Source organism: Lissotriton helveticus, chromosome 4_1 (assembly GCF_964261635.1).
Source record: "Lissotriton helveticus chromosome 4_1, aLisHel1.1, whole genome shotgun sequence".
Taxonomy (NCBI): Eukaryota; Metazoa; Chordata; class Amphibia; order Caudata; family Salamandridae; genus Lissotriton; species Lissotriton helveticus.
In genome coordinates this window covers 835,410,193-835,432,837 of record NC_136063.1, presented here as the reverse complement: position 1 = coordinate 835,432,837, position 22,645 = coordinate 835,410,193, and the positions used below count along the sequence as shown (strand labels likewise).

The window sequence follows — 22,645 nt, the reverse complement described above, 5'->3', positions numbered from 1 at the left end:
AATTGCTCGTTGTCAGACATTTGGTAGTACAACCACAAGCTCTGGAAGTCCCCCATCTTTTGCCCCTACCCAGGAGTGCCCACTTATGGAATCCCCATAATTATCACACTTCTCTAAGGAGGTCACTATCCCAGAGCGGAGTACGTTCCATTAGTTTGCCATCCCAACTAAATTTGGTCACCTCCCTCGAGTTTCTTACAGCCATTTGTGTATGTTTCGGTAGTCTGTCTATTATACTCTTACTATACAATGCGTCCAGTTATCCTTCTTTTTTCTATCGACCAGTGGTCCACTCGAATTGCTGGCTCCTCTCTCCCTGCAAAAACCCAGTCATTTAGCGTGACAGTTGTGTAGCCCAATAGTATGTACGTATATCCGAGACAGCTAGCCCTCCCTCATACACTCCCCATTGTAGCTTATGGAGTGGGATCCTGGGGTTCCCACCATCCCACAGTAGTTGTCTCACTTCCGAGTCCATCTTGTGGAAGACCTCTATGGACCTCTTTTGTGGTGTGTTCTGAAAGACGTATATTAGACGTGGTATCCCCTTCATTTTAAAGATGGCCGCTCTTCCCATTAGCAGGAGTGGTATTTTTCTCCAGTGTGCCACGTCTCTGTAGTGTTGTCGTACATTAATTAATTCTCCGTTTGAGGGATCACTATACTCAGATACTTGAAATTATTTCTAATTGTTAGGCCACTGCCACTGGTCGACTTGGATGACGAATCCCCTGCCAGTACAAATATGTGAGCTTTATCCCAGTTTATTTGATAACTGGAGTAGCTACCGTACACTGGAATATGTGGAGTATGCAGTTGGCTGTAGAGCAGGGCTTTGTGCCGTATTGAATTATGTTGTCCGCATTTAGTGAGATTTTTTTCGTCCCATTCTCCCCCTATGAATATACCCCTAATCAATAGGTCTCTACTGACCCATGCCGCCAATGGCTCTACTGCGATAGCGAAGAGCATGGGCAAGAGCAGTGTGCTATTATCTGTTCCTTTAAATATATAGTTCCAGGTTAGAATTGTGGCTTGTCAGATGTACTAAAGTTCTGCTGGTAGGCAGTTACTACTTGGCAGGAGTTTTCATTGGTCGCATCTCCTGTGAGTTCTTCATGTATTTTGCTTATTGGTATCTTGCTTATAAAACTTATCTTTATTCATCATAAATCATCGCTTCCAGAAGATCTGTATAACCCCCTACTACAATTTGGTACCAGGAGTGGGGTGAGACATCATTTTTTCAGAACTGGTTTCCTCAATGATGATCTATGCTTCAAGAACTCACGAGCCTATGATAAGAATGTAGTTAGGACAATCGATCTTCTCTTCACAAACATATCGAGGTCAGTCCAGGATTACTGTTCTTTCCAGCTCATTTTCATTAAAGTGAAGGTCTCTTTTATTGACTGTGCCATCGTTTAAAGAAACCATTCAGAGACTGGGCGCACCGGAATACTTGATACATTTCAGTCACGTCGTTTGATACCCTGAGGTTAGTGTTACTGCGTTTTATGGGACATTTTATGCGTAAGCTATGCTGCTGAACTCGTGCTATTTCAGTTGAAAGATACGCAATACATGCTCGCGCTAGGTTATTTTTGTGATAAAGTGGAATGTCTAGGTAGAACTGTTAAAACAAAAGTCTATTTAGCTATTAAAGGGAGAGACATCATAGGCTGGAAGGACCTTGCCCTTTTAGGAATCCCATTACGACCTGGTCAGGATCTTCCTATTGTACTTGGTGATCTTCCTTCCAATATCATGACTATTGGTCAATCTGAAATGAATGTTGAAAACCTTGTAAGGTCTTTTCCAAACGTATTCCAAGAACACAGTAGGGACTGTTAAAGGGTATGAACACAATATACTTTTAAAATAAAATACCATTCCAATAATACACAAGGTTAGGCCTGTACCTCTTACTGTTAGAGGATTTAAAAACTTTACTTAACAACTTACAAGCTGAAGGCATAATCTCCCCTATCGATTCCTCAGAATGGATTTCTCCAGTAGTTTTGCGGAAAAAAAGGAACAGAGAACTGAGGTTGTGTGTAGATTTAAGATCTTTAAATCAAAATATCCTCATTGACTGTCATCCCCTACCTCTCATACATGAGATGTTAGCTAATATTGGGAAGTCAAAGCAGGAAGCCCTGCATCATACCCTTGTGCAGTTCACTTGTCTGGACACTTAAACCATTAATTTTGTGGCTTTGTCACCGAATTCGTATAGTCTCCTCCGAGATGCCCAGGCATACTCCCTAGCTTTCTCCTCTGCAATATCTTGCATATCCTGCTGTTTGAGGCGGACTAAGTGATTAGCCTGTGGGTCAAATATTTAAACTCTGCAGTAGTCGCCGCTAGTTTAACCGCATGCGTGCGGGCGGAATTCCGCCCGCACGCTGAGATTTTTAAAAGCGCATGTTACGTGACGAGCTGGGCTCGTCATCAGCGTGCGAGGAGGCTACGCCATGACGAGCCCAGCTCGTCATCAGCGCAGAAGGGGTTAAGGAGTTCCTTCTCAAGTGCTTCATACTGAAGTTTCTGCTTTTTCTTTTTCCCTCTGCCAGGGTCTGTACTTAGCGATACAAAAGGGGATGATGGACGGAGCGTTTGAGCAAATCAAACACTCACCCCCAGTCAACTGATCTGGGTTTAATCCATCACCATTCTTTAGCCCACTCAGCCACACCATTTGACATGGCCATATGCAAATCAGTCTGACCCTGTGCCTCATGGGAACAGTCCAGCCCGAACTGCCAAGCCATGTCTTCCATGGACCGGAAACAAGCATCCTGGGACCGGTTTCGGATTCATAATCCTCATCAGCCAAGCTATCTTGAATCCAATGGCCTAGTGAGCAAGGGACTCACGTCTGAGCATACCCTGCCACACTTAGGGCGAACAAAGCGATACAAAAGGGGATGATGGACGGAGCGTTTGAGCAAATCAAACACTCACCCCCAGTCAACTGATCTGGGTTTAATCCATCACCATTCTTTAGCCTATTCAGCCACCCCATTTCAGACATGGCAATATGCAAATCAGTCTGACCCTGTGCCTCATGGGAACAGTCCATCCCGAACTGCCAAGCCATGTCTTCCATGGACCAGAAACAAGCATCCTGGGACCGGTTTCGGATTCATAATCCTCATCAGCAAGGCTATCTTGAATCCAGTGGCCAAGTGAGCAAGGGACTCACGTCTGAGCATACCCTGCCACACTTAGGGCGAACAAAGCGATACAAAAGGGGATGATGGACGGAGCGTTTGAGCAAATCAAACACTCACCCCCAGTCAACTGATCTGGGTTTAATCCATCACCATTCTTTAGCCCACTCAGCCACCATAAGTGTGGCAGGGTATGCTAAGATGTGAGTCCCTTGCTCGCTTTGCCACTGGATTCAAGCAAGCCGGGCTGAAGACGGCTGTAATGCCAGAAACCGGTCCTCGGAAGCTTGTTTCCGGTCCGGGGAAGACATGGCTTGGCAGTTCAGGCAGGACTGTTCCCGTGAGGCACAGGGTCAGACTGATTTGCATATAGCCATGTCTGAACTGGGGTGGCAGAGTGGGCTAAAGAACGGTGATGGATCAAACCCAGATCTTTTAACTGGGTGTGAGTGTTTGATTGGTTCAGATGCTCCGTCCATCACCACCCCCTTTTGTACCACAGGGTCTGTACTTAGCCTCTTATTATTGTTTTGTACACTTTCCCGATCACACAGGGCGAGTCCACTGGCTCCAAGTTATCCTCGAAGTAGTGTTCTGTTCGTTTCTAATCTGGTCTTGTATCGGTTTGTCAATAAGGATCAAGGGTTCTATGTGTGGTGGTAGAATATTCATTCTAGTGGGTCTTAACAGTCGTAACTCAACCTGCGAATGGTCGGATATACCCCTCGCCTTATTGCCAGAGATCCACCAGCCCTAGGGCTTCTACAAACGTCTTTAGGCATCTAGTCCCACTTCCCTCACTGCGCCCCATAGCCTATCTATACTGTGATCCTTTACTGCGTTAAGATCACCGCCCAGTATCAACACTCTGTATGGGAGTACAAGGTGTAGTAAACTTAGCTCAGGCAGAATATCTGAGTACATCTTGGGTGGCATATATACTGAGCACAGATTGAAGTCCTGGCCCTCCTACACCATGGTCCGGGCCACATATCTGCCCAGTGGATCCTGCCATATCTTTCTGGGCACGAAAGGCAGTATTGTTTTGATTAGTATTCCCACATCCCTGGATTCAAAGGGAACCCAGTGTGTGCCAATAATTTGTATCCAAATGTGTCTAGCGCTTTACAGGTGTTGCCCTTAAGGTGCGTTTCTTGCAAAAGGACTGTGTGGTGAGTGTTATCTGATATATTGCATCATCATTGTACGTTTGAATGTATTCCCTAGGCCGTTAACATTTCAGGGCATAATTATTAGATCTTGTCCGGTGAGGTTGATTGTAGTGGGTGGTAGTCTGCGCTGTGTGGCAGAGATGTGCAAGGTCATTGGTATGGTGTAACGGAGCAGTGATCTGAATGTCTGTGTAGTAAGGTAGGTTCCTTCTGGCACGGTTACCTCCTCTTTTTGCCTGGTGTTATGCTGTTTTTGACTAGTCTGACTGGGATCCTGCTAATCAGGACCCCAGTCGGTTTCCTCCCTAAATTGGACATGGCGAATACTTAGGTACACTCCAGATTGACTACTGGCGTACCTTTGGAAGTCCCTAGTATATGGTACTGAGGTATCCAGGGCATAGATGCGGTGGCGGAAGTATGTATTATGCCACCTAGGGAAGACCACTCAAATTGTTACTACAGGCTTGCCATTGCAGCCTGTGTAAGCTGGTGCTAGCAGCTCTTACGACTGATATACGTTTCCTTATATCTGAAGTCACTGCACTTATAACCCATAATTCACCCTTTAGGCAGGCCTTTCAATCCTCAAGGCAGGGTGCTTGGTTCTAAGCGTGAGGGTGCCCCTGCATGAGCTGGACACCTCTACAATCCAGGGAGTCCATTCTCCGGGTAAGTGCATCTGCCAACAATATATAGAGTGGCCATGCTTCATTACGCGATGATCATCTCTAAACTGGTTGTAACGAACCCTGTTGTGTTTGGTATCAAACATGTTGGAATCAGAGAGGTATGATTCCATACACTGTAAAGCTTCTCCGGTAGGCCCTCTGTGCTCCCGGTACCAGTCTCCTAGACCTGGACAGCACATTATGGCTGCAGCCGACCAGAGAGACGATTCTGCCCTCCTGCTGCTGAGCCAAGCTAGAGTAGAGGAAGGCAGGACAAGAGGTATCCTGTCACAGGGAGGTGTGACCACCTCCCAGACAGGACTTAGTGTAGTGGGAAAGGGTGGGGGCACTTGCCAGCCTGCGCCACTCAGCCTGCTTGAAGGGCACATTTGGTACCATCTTTGCATACTCCAGCTCAACCCAGTTCAGGGAGCCATTGTCTCCTGCTCTGGTGCGAAGCTGGACATGGGAGCATCCTCCTCACTGTCCATCTCCTCCGTTGGGAGGGACCCCTGAATCGTTCAACCCTTTTCTTAGGGTACTTGAGGGCGAAACTGTGGATGGTTCCTTAGATTTGTCGTGGGACAATATTCAGATCCAATACCACTTAAACGTTGTCTATCTGGGCAAGCTGAACATCACTGGACTTTGTTTTGGGAACTGGGACTGCAATTGCAAAGACTCCTGCTCCTGGTCTTGTTGTCCTGAAAGTCTGCTGCAATGTCTGTGCTCCATTCAGGTTCTTTCTAAGGTCTGTGGACATCCAAGACATCCTAAGGAATCTACCTTGGAGTGAAGGAGTCACTCCTCTGCATGCACCGCAACAAAGCTGACTGGTCTGCTGTTCCTGAACTCCTACGGACTCCGAAAGGCCCAGCAACACAGGTGGTGGTTCTACAACTCCCTCGAGGCCTGCACTTTCTTCCTAGCAAGTTGGAGGCAGTATCTCTCGTCTGAACTGTTAGAGCAGTACCCCTCTGCACTGCGTTGACTGGTCGTTGCCAAGGCTTGTTGACTCTCTCCTGCAGAGCTCTTCGGACTTCAAGAAGTTCCAGCCTCTAACATCTTCTGCAGCCAAGATCTTCTCCTGCACCCCATCCCTTGCACCGTGGGCCTTTATCCTTTGGTGAGCTGCTAGAGGTCCTTTGACCTGCGGGTCCTCTTGAGGATCTTCTTCAATTCCAGTGGCCCCCCCTGCTTGCACGGGACCTTCTTTGACCTAACTGCCTTTCGTGAATCACTTGGACCTTGTTGGTCCCAACTCTGCACCATTTTCATCCACTGTGTCTTGCTGCCAAGGCTTGTTGGTGCCCCTGCCAGAAACTGACACCTTGGCTTTCGACATCTGAAGCGGGACAGCTCGTGAACGGCTCCTGATTATCCTCAGCGTCGCCAGGTCTGTACAGCTGCAACTTCAAGGGCACCGTCAACACTCCTTTATTTCCCACATTGGTGGGCATTCGTCTTCCGTGCCTCCTGGCCGCTCCTGAGTGGCATAGACTCGGACCCCTTTGCTTGCAGGTAGTTCTCAACTTGAATCTACTTCTGGGTTCCACCGGACACTTTACCCTTCCTCAACAGCGGCATCTTCACTGAAATCCTCCATTGTGGTCTACGGCGGTTTCCAAAGTCACTCCGCAATTATGCAAATGGCTTCCCTGGTGTAAGTATCCTGGTTTCTGGGGTATCCACGGGTGGGATGACTCTCCAACCTTCCATCTTCCACTGGGTTTCTTCAGGGTCCACTGCGAAGGGCCTTTTTTTTAAATTACAACTGCGACTTACCCACAGACTTTTATTTAGTACGCAGTTGTGTTCCCACTCTGCATACTGACTCTGTGGGGTTCCTAGATGCTCAGCTTGGGTGGTTCCTTGGCTCCCCAACTCTTTTACGCCTTCTGGCTCCATTCTTGACTAAAGTCGTGGTACGCATTTCACTATTTTAGTATATGGGTTGGACTCCCCCTGGAGACCACTGTGTGTTCTGTGCTATTTACGAATTGTAGTGACAAAGTATTGTGTGCATTGTTTGTATCTCCGAGTAGGAGATAGCGCAATGTTAGTGAGTGTTAATAATAAATACATCTTTTTTATAACTACACTGGATGGTTCTTTTTCACTTCATTCACTCATACCATAAGATTAAGTGCTGGTAAAACAAGCTGCTCCACACTCCTTCTGGACGAAGCCTGAAGGCTGCTCTCCACAGCTACCACATACAGAGCTTTCTAAGGTTGTCTAAGACCACTAAAATCACCATAAGGGTTGTCTGGATTAGTGCAGAGTGCTACACTTACATTAGTGAGCACCATATACTTAGCCAGCCTCCTACAGTCTGTTGCTGCATCTGTTATGTATCAAGGCACATTACTAGCCCCTTTTATTTCCCTGCCCCATCTCCCACTGTGTCAAGTCTACGTGATATACTGAAAAATAAACACGCAAACTTGAAACCCCCAAACTGTATAACTCCCTCCTCTCGGCACACAAAACCTCCCACCCCCCAATATGCAGAGCCGCTGTCGCCCCCTACACTGTACTTTCAAACGTTGGGCGGACTTAAGCCTTGTATTAGCCTGCCGGACACATCCCCAATCTTGGGACTGCTAAGCTCATTGTTTAACATATAGACATACAATCTCATAGTACTACATACGTTCTGATACCCTAGGAGAAGTGGTAGGTACAAGTTATAATCTTATCTGCATTTCTAAAGTCTGTCTAAGGTCCAGCCCTCAGGTGCATAAACTTTGCTCCATTTCTCCAGCTCTTTAAGAGTTCTATCGTATGGTCTGCTGGACCGTGTTCCAGCTGTCTGCCTCAGTCATCTGGATTAGATGGAGAGTCAATTTGCTGTAAGGACCTTGAACAATATCTACTGTTGCGTCCGTCGTCTGGTCCGCTGCCGTGCCGGTGCCTCTGTGTGTGCGTTGTGGCTTTCCCACTGTTTGCCATCTGTCGAGCTCAGCCCACGCTTCTTCTTGGGTGGGAAACCTCCACACCTTGCCTTTTGTTGCATTCTGAGTGTGGATGAAAAAAGGATGGAGTACTCTATTTCCTTTGCCCGTAGATCTTTTTTAACTTCCAGGAAAGTCTGCCTCGCTTATTGCACTTTTGTAATGAAGTCCGGAAAAAATTGACAACTGCATTGTCTCCTTCGAGCGGTGGGGCACTCCGGGTGATCTGGAGGATCACCTCTCTGTCCCGGTAGTTGATCATACGGGCAATAATAGGTCGTGGTAGAGCCCCTGGTGTTGGTCTAATGCCCGGGACTCTATGAACCCTTTCCACAGAAAAGTATTTTTATAGCCCCCTGGGTTGGAGAGATTTCAGTATGAGGTCTTCCACATACAAGTCCGTATCAGGTCCCTCTGCCCTCTCTGAAACTCTGATAATGAGGACATTATTGCGGGGCGAGCGACCCTCCTGGTCCTCAAGCTTTGCCTCGAGTGCTTTGGTCATGGTAGTCGGATACTGTACCTGCTTTTGTAGTGTTTTTGTGTCCACCAGAAGAGCATTTGTAACCTCTTTGACTTCCTTTACCCTAAAATCCAGGTTCTGTAGATCAGCTCTTATCAGTAAAACCACTGTGGTCACTGTGTCGATCTTTCCGGTGAGGTGAGGGGAGGTGCCGTCCTAATGTCCTATAGGGTAAGCCCCGCCGCCGCTGTGGCTGGATCAGCCTCAATGATACTTCTAGCCACTGACTCTGTGCAGTTTATATTTGTCTAATTTTGTTTGTAGGTCACTTTGAGGCCCCATTCCGGTTGTCATAGCTCCGCAGTTTTGTTTGTTTCAGCTCCATCCACTGCAGTCCAAGTGCACCCCCTTACGGGGTCTAGTTGGGTTGTTGTGCTTCCTGGCTCGTGTGAAGGCTGATTGGGGGGGTGAGAAACCCCCTACTGCACCCAGGAAGTTTGATCTGATTTGCCTCCCCTATTGCTCCGGTGTGACCATGTACTGAGTTTGTGATCTTGCGGGCCTTGTTCCTCTCCCACCCCAGGAACGCGTCCGACTTCTCCAGCACTGCAGTTTTGGACCGTTTTGCCGTCTGTCGCTCCCTCTCGCCGCAGGCCCAGAATCTTCTGTGCGCTACGCCATTGTCCCTACTTTTGCCTCGCTGTCATGGGATGCTTCTCCCGGCCCGTGTTCCTCTGTCGTGGTTCCTATTGAAGCAGGGTCCAGTTTTACCATATAAATACCTTCGCCTATTACTACCCACACCAGCCCACACCTGAGGCATGAGACCCTGATAAGGCCCTACTAGCTAGCATACAGGAATCTTTTAAGTTGACCATACTGTCTCAGTTGTTCTTTTAATATTATTTTAATGTAGCAGGCCCAAAATGCCTCTCTGCTAAAATACAAGTTATTTCTTCTGTGACACACACAAAGCTTCAGCTCTGTCCCTGAGCCCCACTCTCTTCATTGCACAAGATGAGCTTGTCACTTCTCTCACCTATTGAGAGATAGCTAACCACAAAAACACAGAACTCCTCAAGCTAAGAGAAACATTACGAGATACCTGATGGTGGGGGCCACTTACCATCTGTCAATCTTTCGTATTATTGTATCATTTGCTAGCCTTATCAAAACTTACAACAGCATCATGGCGTGAGAATGACCTATACCTTTCTAAATGTTCCGCTTTCTTATAAAAGTTTCCCTAATGTGTCGCAAATCCTGTTCAATAGATGTTCATTTTCATTATGATTTACGGTGCCAACAATAAGTGACCTTTTGGTAAACTTATGTAATGTAGGGTGTCACTTCTGTGTTCCTAAATATTTCAGAGAAGTGACCAAAGTGCGTCATGTTTCTGTGGTCACTAATTCTTAATTAAGAGTATAAACATCTGCTCCTCAGTCCACTCGACGACCTACCTCGCTGAAATGAAGTGTGTGGTTTCCCTCAGCCATCTATCTAGGATCCTTGGCTGAGGCTATAATGCTTATTGCATTTTAAAACCGTCTCTCTTCTCTGCATTACAGTTATTCTAAAACGTTATTGCAATTGCATGATATCACAATACACAAAGTTTTTCAATTGAAGGTTGAGCCACAAGAGAGGAGTCCAGCCCCCCCCCCAGCACTCTGACCTGAAATTAAGCACGGATTATTATTAATCCAAGACCGAATTCGTGCGGTAACGAGGTTGATCTTAGACGCCCGATATCTCACGTTCGCGAGCTTAACTTCCCTACTTAACGGCAAACACATTATCGGTCCCTCATCCCCTTTCCCTTCTCTCACAGTGCCCTTTTGCAGACGTGGGATCACCTTGACTTGGCGACCCGGATTATCCATTAGGCTGCCCGCAACCGATTCATGGGAACTTCCAACAACTAATGGACTTTCCCTACGCATGGAACTCAGGTAACTTGATTGCTCCCCTTGCTTTACCCCTTCCCAGTCACCTTTGAACCTCCCCTGACTCTTCCTTCCTTCCTTGCAGCACGCCCCAATTCAGACAACCAAGTCCTGATGACGATCCAAACTAAGATGTATCGAAACGCCGTCGACCTAACAGCTTAACTAACAGGCGTACTCCTCTCTTGTGGCTCAACCTTCAATTGAAAAACTTTGTGTATTGTGATATCACGTTATCACTTGCTTTGGAGCCACACACTGTAAATGACTTGCACTCTGTCACAGTGCGCCGTCCTTGCTGTTCACTTCTTCACTTGCGTCGCCACTTTCAACACATCACTTTTAGCACAAAGTTTTATATGGTTGTCACCAATTTATTTATGCAGTGCTGCTTCTAACTGTATATGTTTCGACCATGAACTTATGTCGCAATATAAAGATGAGTAACTATCATTCTTCGAATTAATGAGTTTTCTCCTTCTTTCCTTGTGAGTAATGCTGTATGCATGCATAATTAATTGCCTACACATCCTTACCTATCAGGACATTGTTTCTTAATGCACCTTACTTACCCAGTCCTGAACTGGTCTATGGGTTACACTCCTGTTAATTTTATAAGTTCATAATATTTCTAGCATGTCTTCTGCCATCTGGTCTTTGCTAAGACTCCACGGCTCATTATTGAATTTTAAAGTGTTTCTTTACACTTCTTGTTGAAGCGGTTTCATCGTAATAAACTGCACCGAATCCTGATTCAATTCCTGTCTTTTACACGTGTGCTTTCTCATATTATGTAGAGGCACCCCCTCAAATTAAGTTACCCTGGCCCAGTGCCCGGAGACCATAAAATGTCTCCCTCTAACACTATGATTAATGGAGAGGTGTATTTCTCGTGCCTTGCGCTACCAGGCTCATCTGCGCCGAGTGTACCGCACTTGGTTTACTGGTCCTAGTTCGGGTCTGTAGTCGTGGTGCCCCGATCTATTTATTATGAGACTGTCATGCCTGCTGGGTGCTGTTTCAGTTTTTAGCCGCTCCTCTGTTCCAGCAAGTTCAGCCCTGCCCCCGGCGTCTAAAATCACTTCTCTGGACCCCATAACTGATTCTGCTGCTTTTGGGCCCACATGAGCTGTGCCCGCCAAACAGAGCTGTGTCAGGTTAAGATCGGTCCTTCGTGGAATTGCTGGAGCATTCCTCTGCTCACAATTCCGCTGCTCACAATTCCGCAGTGCACAGCTCTTTACATCGGATTATATCCGGATTTATGGGGGGTTATCGGTATCGGTCTAGCAGATAAATCCTAGGTTGTGGCCATCTTGTGTCATGGGAAGCCACGCCCCCTAGCGCAGGTGACTACCAGTATGGCGATGATTCTATATGGCTGGGATGCGGGAGCCATGTATGGTTCAGAAGGAACTCCCGTGTGGTAGTCGCACAAGTGGCGCCCCAGTCAACACTTGTATGTAGTAAACCTGCAGCGACCGTTCACATTGCAATCCAGGGGTTCACAGTGGATTCTCCGGTCCTCCAGGTGGTAAGAAGCTGCCTGGTGAAATCTTCAGCACTGCTCCAGCACACACACACACGAAACACTGGCTGTACTAGTGCACCCAATCACACTCTCCCGACCCAGCCATTCTTTCATATGTAGGCCAGGAGGATTATTCCTTGGTAGTTGATAACCCTCACCAGGCTTCTGTATAGCTGTAGCATCGCACCTCCTCAAACTATCTGGCTCAGGTCTCCATACGTTCACCAGACTATTTCGGAATCCAGTTGTGTAGGAGGGGAGTCAGATTATGGGAGGAGGATTGTGCTGCAGCATATAGCCATGACTCCGCTGTGTCTGTATGCTCCACCGATGCGTGCGATAGCCCCCTCTAGTGTTGCGTGCCTCACAGCCTGTGTTCCTACTATCTGTTGTACCGCCGGTAGGCATCAGTCGCCTTCGCTTGAATCTGGAGCCAGTCTGATTCCTTCAGCCTCTGCCTGCAATAGGGCCACCGCCCATACTCCTCTGCTGCTGCACACCGTAGTATTGGCTCTTCCTAGACGGGCGCCCTTGGCTGCACTGCAATGCGCAGCTCCAGCAGCCCACAGGCCTCCTACTGCTGTAATGTCTCCGGGGCACCCGCTGTGGTAGTAAGTAAATGGTCCAAGCTCCATGGAAGACTGGAATAGACCGGAAGAACTAAAAAGAAAGTAGAAGGAGGGGGCGCTCAATGAGAAGCAAAGAAGCAAGAGTTAATGTTGGAACCAACCAATGGTAAATAAACGTAAGTAATGAGAAGGCCCTAAGCCAGTTCTTTATTTATTTACTAGAGATTTTGCAAGCACAGTGTTAGCGCTATGCAGGCCAAAGCTAAAAATTACAATTCATTTTCTGAATATCTTCAATGATTTTACTCATTGTTTCTCAAAGTGCAAACATTAAACTATACAAAACATTTAAAATTGTCCTATTTCAAGCTTTTAGTTGCGCAATTTCTTCCACAAATACCAAAACTAGTACAACCATCCTCACCGCCCAAATACTAATAAAGCATTGGCATCCGATTTAAATATCCCCAGCACAGTGCTATTTTTTTATATCCACATTGCAACATATATTAGGCACCCACCTTTTCTTTTTTGGGGGGGGGGGGGGGGGGAACAGACATTTTGTATTATTGTTAAAGGATCCTATAAAAGAGTAGGTAACCACAGTACAGTATTATTGCAGTCTAGTGTCTCTACGTATAAGGTGGTTCATAGAGCGTTGGTATGATGACCCTTGCAGACAATAAAGAACAATAATATTAACATAATACAAAACCGATAGTGTCTGCTATTTAATTTGATCAGTTGCAGTTCATTACTTCCAATAGTGCACTAATTTATAGTTTAGTGTCTTCAGATAATGGGTTTGGAAGCAGCCACTCTGTACAGGAAGTCAGTTCAAGCACCCATCCATGTAAACTATCTTCAAAGCAAGCCTCCAGTGTGATCCAGGTTACAGTATGCCAAAAGAATTGCGCCCCAGTCCAATTCTATGGTATGCCTACGCACCCCTTTTCTCTCCTCTGTCTTCAGTGCTTTGATTTTGCATTCAACCCGTTTATTCACCTCTCCGCTACTTCTGTCGATTGGGATCCAAGGTGCTTTTCCAGCTCATTGAAATGTATCGCCTAGCCAGGTGGAGCACCAGGCCTATGAATTCACTAGGTACCTCATTTGCTTTAGTGTATGGGAAGTGTCCCAGTAAAGGTTTGAACCTTTTTAAGAGGTTTGTCAATTTGGAACAAAGAATGAGTCCATACCATGTGTGTTCCTTCATGAATCCTGGTTGAGAGAGAATAATGATGACTGGCTTTGTAGCCATAATAGTAAAGGTTTTAAGCAGGGGAAGGAAAGAGCCTCTGAGGAGAGCAAACTTTAATATCTACTAAGGTAATTAAAAAGTCACTTGTCAATCTGTCTGGTGGAATACGGGTGTTAGTTGTAGAATTAGGGTTGAACAACGAGGTGTGTAGGAAATTAATATTGAAAATTACTGTGGGCCATTGTAATTATGGCAGAAAACTTTAATGTTGGCTTGTATCCCAATCCGTTGGGTGATCAGATGCAAGAGGTATCGGAATGCTTTAATATTTCCTCAGCCTCTTTCTCGCTGGGCACGATGAAGGAGGCTAAGGTATCGGGCCAATGGCTGTTAAACCATGGGTTGCTATGTTCAAATGGATGTTTTGAAAATAGCTGTAACTTTGCAATATTGCTGCCTAGAGGGTCCTACTGCTTGTTTACTCCAGCCTGGCAGTTTGGAATTTAGCAAGATTTTAAAGTAATGCATTATTAGGATACTGATACCTTGTTGTTCAACCCTAATTCTACAACTGTCATTGACGGAAGCTTATTCCCTAGTGCAGAACCATTGTGAATGCCTCTTGTTCTTGAAAACATAAAACGGCGCTGGTAGCCATATGATAACATAACGTGTATTTGTAAAGCGCACATTCACCCCGGCAACGGGGCATCTTGGTGCTGAAATAAAAGATATATATTGTTACCCACCTTAAAGGTGCTCATTTTATCGACCTCAAATGTATGAAAGGCTGAGTAGACCTACCAGGATTTGAACCTGTGACCATGAGGTCGAACACAGCCCTTGCAGTGGATGCATTAGTCCACTGAGTCACCAGACCCGTTTTATGTTTTCAAGAACAAGAGGCAGTCACAATGGGTCTGCACTAGGGGGATAAGCTTCCGTCAATGACTTACAATTCGTCTTGATTTGGTTCCAACTCCAGCATTTGGCTGTGTATCAAATCTAGGAAAATACTGATGTGATTTTAGAAAACGTGTGGATTGTATATGTGTGAACATTAAAAAGTGTGGTGTGGACAGCGGACCAATGTAATAGCTAGGGTGGTTTGATTTCGCCTGTCAGGAAATGAAACAATCTTGACTGAGACCAGAAAGATTTCCTAAACAGTAAGTGGATAGGCTAAAATCTTAGTAAAGGCAGTTGCTGCTCAAATAAACAAAAAAAACACTTTCTTTTATAGCTAGTGGGACAGAATGCTGGAGTTATTTATTTCAGGAGATCAGAGAGAGTTTTGGAAGAAAGAAAAGGAAACCTGCAATACTTATTAGAGGGTTCTTACCTGTATGATTGAAGAGGATAACTGGCCTATGTACTTGGATAGTTTGTGGGGCATCATCGGTGCAAACCAGCCCCCAGGTGGACCCTTTTTTGAATATGGGGCACAGTTGGTTCTTTGTAAAATAGATAAGGTCAGTAATTGACTGTATTAAGTTAACAAGAGCAGCTGGACCGGACCATGTCCCCAGTGGTCCTAATTAAGTCAAACAATGATTGGTGGGCTAAGGTCTTCTCATGTTGATTTTGCTGGATAGCAATAATGGAACAATATCCCCATTATTATACCAGTGGGTCCGTAGTGAAAGCAATACTATGTAAGGGCAATGGTTTGTTTCCCTCCTGATTAGTTAGCCTCATGGGTATTTTTGAGAAGGTGTTCTCCAAAAATTATATGGTCTCACTTGGATTATTAGGAGTGAGAGAATGAGATTGTTCTAACTGAGCAACTAGGATTCCAGGAGGGTCACTCTATCGTAGATCCCTGCTTTGCTCTCTGGGCTATTATTCGAAAATCCTTGGAACTTAATTAGAGGTTATGTTGTTGTTTTATTGATTTCTCTACAGCTTTTGATACAGTAGCCCAGGATCTGCCTTGGGAAAACCTCTTAGTACAATCCAGGCATAACATACTGATAATTGGGCACAGATTAAACTTGATAAAACAGAGAGATTATCACAAAAGATTCAAATTCGGACTGGCCTACGTCAGGGTTGTGTCTTAGTGCCCTCAATTGTCAGCCTATATTTGGCAGACTACCAGCATCATATAAAAATTATCAAAATCTTTTTCTCCAAAAGATGGGAAGTGACCTATCCCATGCCTGCTGTATGCAGATAATTAGATTTTTAGATTATACCTGTTAGACCTGGCACCTTTGGCGTGGGTCTCCCTTCCATTTTTTCTGTTGCCTCATGTGTTTTTGCTGGTATTAGATGCTTTGGGCGCACTGTGCCACTGCTATCCAGTGTCACAGTGCAAGTGCTCCCTACTGTAAATTGATGTATGAATCAGTGGTTCCATGTTTGGCTATTTTGTTTACTTGTCAGACCTTAGTCTAGTGCACTGAGTGTGCCCAGGGCGTGCAATCCAAATGCTGCTGGTGGGCCTGCAGCACTGGTTGTGCCACCCACAAAAGCAACCTTGTAAAATGTGTCTAAGGTCTGCAATTGCAGAGCCTGCATGCAGTCTGGTACTGTCATGCTGACTGGGCAAGTGCACCCACTTCCCAGTCCCTAAACCTTCACTTTTCTTCATATCAGTCACCTCTATGGTAGGCCCGAGGGCAGGGTGCATTGTAATTATAAGGTAGGACAAACCCTGATGTGTGTGGCATGTCCTAATAGTGAATTACAGCCATTTTCGGTTTTCACTATTGCAAGGCTACCTGTTCTCCATAGGCCAGAATGGGCTGTTAGAATTGTTACAGTTTATAATCCTAACAGGCTCAGAGAACATGGTAGAAATTCGAGTTTAGTATGCCTGAACTCAGAAGAATAAAATGCATCTTTTAGTAAAGTTTATTTTAATATTCTGTGTTTGCAAATACCACTTTTAGAAAGTAGGTATTTGCTTTTCTAACCATTCAAACCTGCCTCTGCTAGTTTGTGTATTCCTATGTCTGGTTTTGTGAGTGACAGGACTGGGGAATTCCAGGAGACCGGCTGAGTCACCCAGTGGTGAATAGAGAGATCTGGATGGGAGGGTGTAGTGCACCTGGACTCTGAATAGGGCTGTGCCTGCCTTCCACAATGCTGGCTCCACCTCCTGTATGGCGTCTGATGTTTCTGCCCTGCACTGTGAAAGGAAAGGAGAAGTCTGGTAAACCGAGTGCTTCAGAACTGGTTTGGACTGGGCAAAGGCCCCTCTCCCCTCAGAGAACAAAGGATTTCTGGGTATAAATATTGGGACCCTGATCCCATGAAATTAGATCACTTTGGACTACAAGAAGAAACCTTTACTGAGGAGAGGAACCTGAAGAAACCGAGGAGAGACTATTCCCAAGCTGAAGTGCTGCTTGGGGGACTGGCCTCCTGTGGTTGCCTTACTGCCAAAGGAAGGAGAAAGGAACTTTGTGTACTATGCTTTCAGCTTGTGAAGGATCTCCAAGGGCTTGGAAAAGAGCTTGCCTCTCAGGGACAACAAACTTAACCCCCCAGCTCCGCAGAGTTTTTTTGGAAGGGCCTGCTGCTGTTTTGGGCCTCCTGAGGAACTGTGTGTCGCAAGGAGCTGGAAGCGCGACTCAACGAGAAGTGTCGCTGTGCCTGCCGTCGCATCTCTGAAGAAGGAGGGTGTTGACGCTGGAACTGTCGCATTGCACTGCATCAGGAGAAGAATCTCGCAACGAGGTCTGAGCGTGTCGCCGTCGCTGTGCCTGCCGTTGCAACTCCGAAGCAGGAGGGTGTCGCCGATGGAACTGTCGCATTTCACCGCATCGACCAAGAGCACCTCGCATCCCTGAGAAGCGAGCCGCTGTCGGAGGTGCTGCCATAGCATCTTGGATGTCGCCACTGTAGTTGTCGCATCGAGCAGAAGCTTCACGCATCTTGGAGAAGAGCGTCCCCGCTGGAGCTGCTGCCGTAAAGTAAAGTCCGCATTTGTAAAGCGCACAATCACCCGTAAGGGTCTCTAGGCGCTGGGGGGCCGTCGGGAAGATTAAGCGAGCTATTGCCCAGAGTCACATGGTGCTGGGCTGACCTGCCGCCGGAGCCGGGGATCGAACCGTGGTCCCCAGATTCCAGCGTCAGTCGCCCTGGCCGCGGCGCCACACCTCTTCCAGTAGCATCGTAAGGGTTTAGCCGCTGCAGTTCACGCATCGAACTGAGAGTTTCTCGCATCCCCGCGAAGCGTGCTGCATCGGGAAGATCTTCACGTCTTTATTTCTTTGCACCTGACTTTGCCGCATTTCCCATCGCTACGAAATTGCTTGTTGTGGAAGCGCAACACAACTTAAGGTACATTGACGCAGTGTCGCATCTAAGAACTGAACTGAACTAAGCTTAAATCTACCATCTTAAAGAAACCATAGTGTGTATTTTTTGTCGTTTATGGTCTTGTGGTAATTCTATATAAAGTATACTTATTTTTTATATAAAACCTGTGTGGTTTCCATTTGTAGTGTTGTCACTGGGTTACTGTATGTGTTCACAACTGCTTAACTTACAACGCCTCTGAAATAAGCCTTGACTGCTCGCGCCACGCAGCCTAGAGGGTGAGCAGGGGTTATTTTAGGAGTGTAATCCCCTTGTCCTGACTAGAGGAGAGGGTCCCTTTTTGTCACGAGTACCTACCTGTGCCAACTAGAGACCCCCAAATCTAACAAAACCCTATTGGTTTGCAAAGGAAATTGGACACTTGATGCATATAGTAAACTAAATTCCTTAAATTTATCTGAAGAAAACAAGGTAATGGTTTAGGGGGGAAGTGAATAATTATTGTAATGGTTCTAATTCATTACCAGTAGAAGTTTTGGACTCCTATTGGTACTTGGGCTTGCACTCTGTAGCAATTTAAAGTGGAATACCCACTTCGGGAAAGTCAAGTTGAGGTCAGTGTTACAAGCAGGATGGCTGGATAAGCTTCACCAGAGATATGGGGGCTTGGCACTCAATTCTCATGAAAGGGAGTGTAGTACGGAGCGGAAGTTCTTGCACTAGACCCCTCCCATAACTGGGATATGTTGGAATGGTGGTCCTTATAAGGAGTATAAGGAGGGAATTTTATTTGAGTCCTTGGAATTTGCAGGCAAATTCCTGCACTTTGAGGTCTCTCAACAAGTTCTATTTAGATAATGAAGATTCTAAATTATGCTGGGCTGATATTCTTACTAGCGGAAGGAAGTGGGCCAGGGTTTTTTGGTTCAGCATAATAGACCTAGAAAAAAGGTGTTCTTTGTGGGGTAAAATTGGAACATGGACTCCCTTTCCAAGCAAACCAGTTCTGAGAGAATCATCTGAAGACGTAGGCTATATTTTGGATATAACCTACTTTAGAGAGAAACCTTCCATTAGCTTCACATAAAGTCTCTTGACCAGCAAATGATTTTTCCCTATTGGGCTCAGGTACCTGACCCCAAACTATGTGATAACATTTTAAAAGTGAAACTGGGGTGTAACCCAGTTTTCTCAGGCTTTCAGTTGTATTATGATGTATGGGACAAAAATGGTGTCTGTACCTGAATGTAAAATGTTCAATGTCATATGTTTTTAATGATTGCGTCCCCCCCCCCCACCCAGTCTGCATTACATTTTTAAGACCTATTTTTAAAATATGAACACATTTGAGGTTGGACGCACTGGGGTTACTCTCTGAAATATGTTTTATAGCTGTTGCAGTAGGGATTGCACGATTCATTTAGCTATTAAGCAAAGTTTTAAAAACTGTTTCGAATAAGTTTGGGTTACCGTTGTGTGTGCCTGATTTTTTTTTTTACGGATGGTTTTATTATGTAACTGTTTATAGTTATAGAATGGTTCATGGGCAATTGTCCCAACTCATTGTTTGTACCCAAGAAGTAGCTGACCTTTAAATAATTCACCTGAATGTATAGGACTTAAACTACAGTTAATTGCAATTGCATTGTGTAATTAAAATCTTTGAGTTAAAAAATTCCCAGAGTTGATGTGCTCTTTTTCTGGATTATCTATCAATCTGCAATTCAGTTTCCTACTACCCACGCATGAAATACTGCTTCATTTAAGCAAATGCACCCATACCTTTGTTTATCTCTCTGTCCAAATGAAGTAGTATTCCAGTGATCACTCCTTGATGTGGCTAATGTTGTGAGGGTTAATGTGGTATGTGTTTCAAACATTAAGTGGTGATGATTGTGGACTTCCTAGTAAGTAGAGTTTAAGCAAGCTGCACTTATTTTTAATGTGATCTATAGTGCACTTTTTAAAGTGTCATTTGAAAAGATGAACAGATTTTTATAGTTCTTGTTAGTTGTTTTTAGACACATCATAGGATAAAACCTGAGGCTTAAGTGGTCAAGTCCTGAAGCATGAAGTAACTGTTTTGGCTTCTGCCAGGTTCCAGTAAAAAATGTATTCTTTTTTATAATTTTTTCTTTGTTCTAGGTAGAAAATGTATCTCCGTGTAAATGGCTCTCCGATGACGTACGAAGAGCTGCTTGTGACAACAATGCAAGCCTTTCCAGTCTTCTTGATAATGAAAAATTGCTCTCCATTGCAGACTTGAATGAATGCTCCACAGGTAATGCGTGTAGGAAAATAATGTTCAAAGAAATATGGCCAGTGTTACCTTACATCTAGAATGTAGTACAAAGGCGTTTAAGTAATATATAAAATAATGCTTGAGGTTGCATCTCTGCGCTAGAAGGTGTTAGACCATCTGCTTCTTGGAGCCTAATCTTATTAGCTCAGCCTGTCAAATAAATGGTTTTCTTTTTCTAAAGTTAAGCGCTTGATATTGGTGTCCATAATGCACAGATGGTGACTGCGTACAAGCAGCATTCTGAGCTCTTTAAAAATATATATACATATAATTTGATAGAAACAAATAGGTAGAGGCTGCTTCTATGAATGTGATACTGTTCATTGCCCTTTTAGAAATGACAGCTAGTAAGCACCTGCAATATTATGCGCCACCTTTGCATTTTCAGTTGTATTTTCTACACATCCCAAAGGGATCAGAGAATTCTGCAGTATGCATATTTCCAAAATATATTTAAAAAATATTATTTAGTGTTTACACATTTTGTTCACCATTAATGCTGCTCAAACTGTTTGCTCTTCCATTCGTCAGCCGAATTTCTGTTTTAATTCAAGAAAATATCCTGCCTATGTTTAATATCCTAAAGATTGCCCAGTTTATTCATTGTGCAAAGTGAAGTAGTGAAATGAGAAGGGAAAATGGCCATTTTGAATGTCTTTTGTGGTTGCCTCTACATAGATAAGTTAGCGAATGCAGAGGCATGCCTTGGAGGACTCTCCTTGCCTACTAAGCTCAAGAATCTGAAAGAAACAGGTTAGTGTTAGATTCCTTACCTTAGAATATCCCCAGGCGTCAGACTGGATCCAGAAAGTTTTGTGTAGCAGTACCCCTGTGCGTCGGTAGGCATCGTCCAGGACTCCGTCGTGTCCGTCGTCGTGATCACCGGGATGACATCGTCTGAGTACTTAAACGCCGCCCTCGCGCGCTGTCGTCAGTTCCTCTTTTTTCCGCTCCAGCATGCGCAGATCCGGGAAGAGCAGTACTCCTAGTCATTTTTTGACAATTTTTTTGGGAATAAATTATTTTCCTCCCTAAGTTTGGGGTTGCGGTCTGTCAACACCGCCTGCCTTTTGAGCTGGTACACCCACTCTGTGGGATACGGTTGCAGAAGTGCTGCGGCAGTGCCCGGTGGAGGTCCAGGCAAAGCTTACCCAAGCCCTAGCGGAGGGACGGGATGCAGCACGCTATTCAATACGGTGTGGACTGGATGCCACGGACTCACTGCATAGGGCGATTGCAACGACGGTGGCGGTTCGCCGCCACGCCTGGCTGACGTCTGCCAACTTTTCAGGGGATGTCCGAGTCACCCTTATGGACATGCCTTTTGATGGCCGTCGCCTCTTTGTCAACAAGGCGGACAGTGCGCTGTAGCGTTTCAAGGATTCCAGGGCTACGGCCAAGTCCTTGGGCCTTGGCCAACGCCAGCAAACTTCCGCCCGTTTCGTGGCCAAGGAAGGGGCGCCCCCACACGTCCAGCTAGCCACAGGCCGCAGAACCAACCTCAATGCGGTCGCGGACGTGGTAATCTCTGTGGCGGTGCCGGGGGACAATGGCAAGGTCAGTCCACATCTGCCCCCACAGCATCTACCTCAAAGTCCTCCTAGTCCGAGCTTTCAGGCCCATTTGACGCCAGTGGGGGCAGGGTTCACCATCATCTCCTCCACTGGTATACCATCACATCGGACATGTGGGTGCTGCAAATTGTCCGAAGGGGCTACTCCCACCCCTTCGAGGCGACCCCTCCAGCCATGCCACCGCAGTACCACCGCATGTCGGGAGATCACTTGCGATTTCTACAGGAGGAAGTTACAGCCCTCTTGGCCAAGGGGGCCATCGAGCGCGTTCCTGGGCCTAAAGTAGGACGTGGTTGCTATTCCCACTACTTTCTGGTACCCAAGAAGGGCAAAGGAGGCCATCGCCCTATCTTGGACCTATGGAGTCTCAACGGCTTCCTCCGAAGGAGCATTTCAAGATGCTGACTTTGGTTCAGGTCCTAGCTGCCCTGTACCCAGAAGACTGGATGGTAGCGTTGGACTTGCAGGATGCGTATTTCCACATCCCAGTCCTCCCGGTGCACCGGCGTTACCTGCGGTTCACGGTAGGCCATGAGCACTTTCAGTTTACCGTGCTCCCCTTTGGCCTTACCAGCACCCCACGGGTGTCCACGAAAGTGATGGCGGTGGTCGCAGCTCATCTGCGCAGGTCAGGGGTTTCAGTCTTCCCCTATCTCGACGATTGGCTGTTGAAGGCGGGCTCGCCCCAGTCAGTAGTCTCCTACCTCCAGACTACTGACAACCTCCTGTACTCGCTGGGGTTCTCCATCAACGTCCCGAAGTCACACCTGTGCTCCTTTCAGAAGCTCCTTTTCATCGGCGCAGTTCA

The 22,645-nt window shown here is 46.0% G+C and overlaps 1 protein-coding gene across 2 annotated transcripts in view; it reads left to right on the top strand.

Annotated features, from left to right (window-relative positions):
- The window catches only part of CEP192 (centrosomal protein 192), a 2,224,848-nt gene that overhangs the window by 185,527 nt on the left and 2,016,676 nt on the right, over positions 1 to 22,645 (top strand). For both annotated transcript variants that reach the window (XM_078687485.1, XM_078687486.1), the window contains exon 6: positions 20,107 to 20,242. In XM_078687485.1, the coding sequence (XP_078543611.1) occupies positions 20,107 to 20,242 (136 nt within the window). The remainder of the gene's footprint in view (positions 1 to 20,106; positions 20,243 to 22,645) is intronic.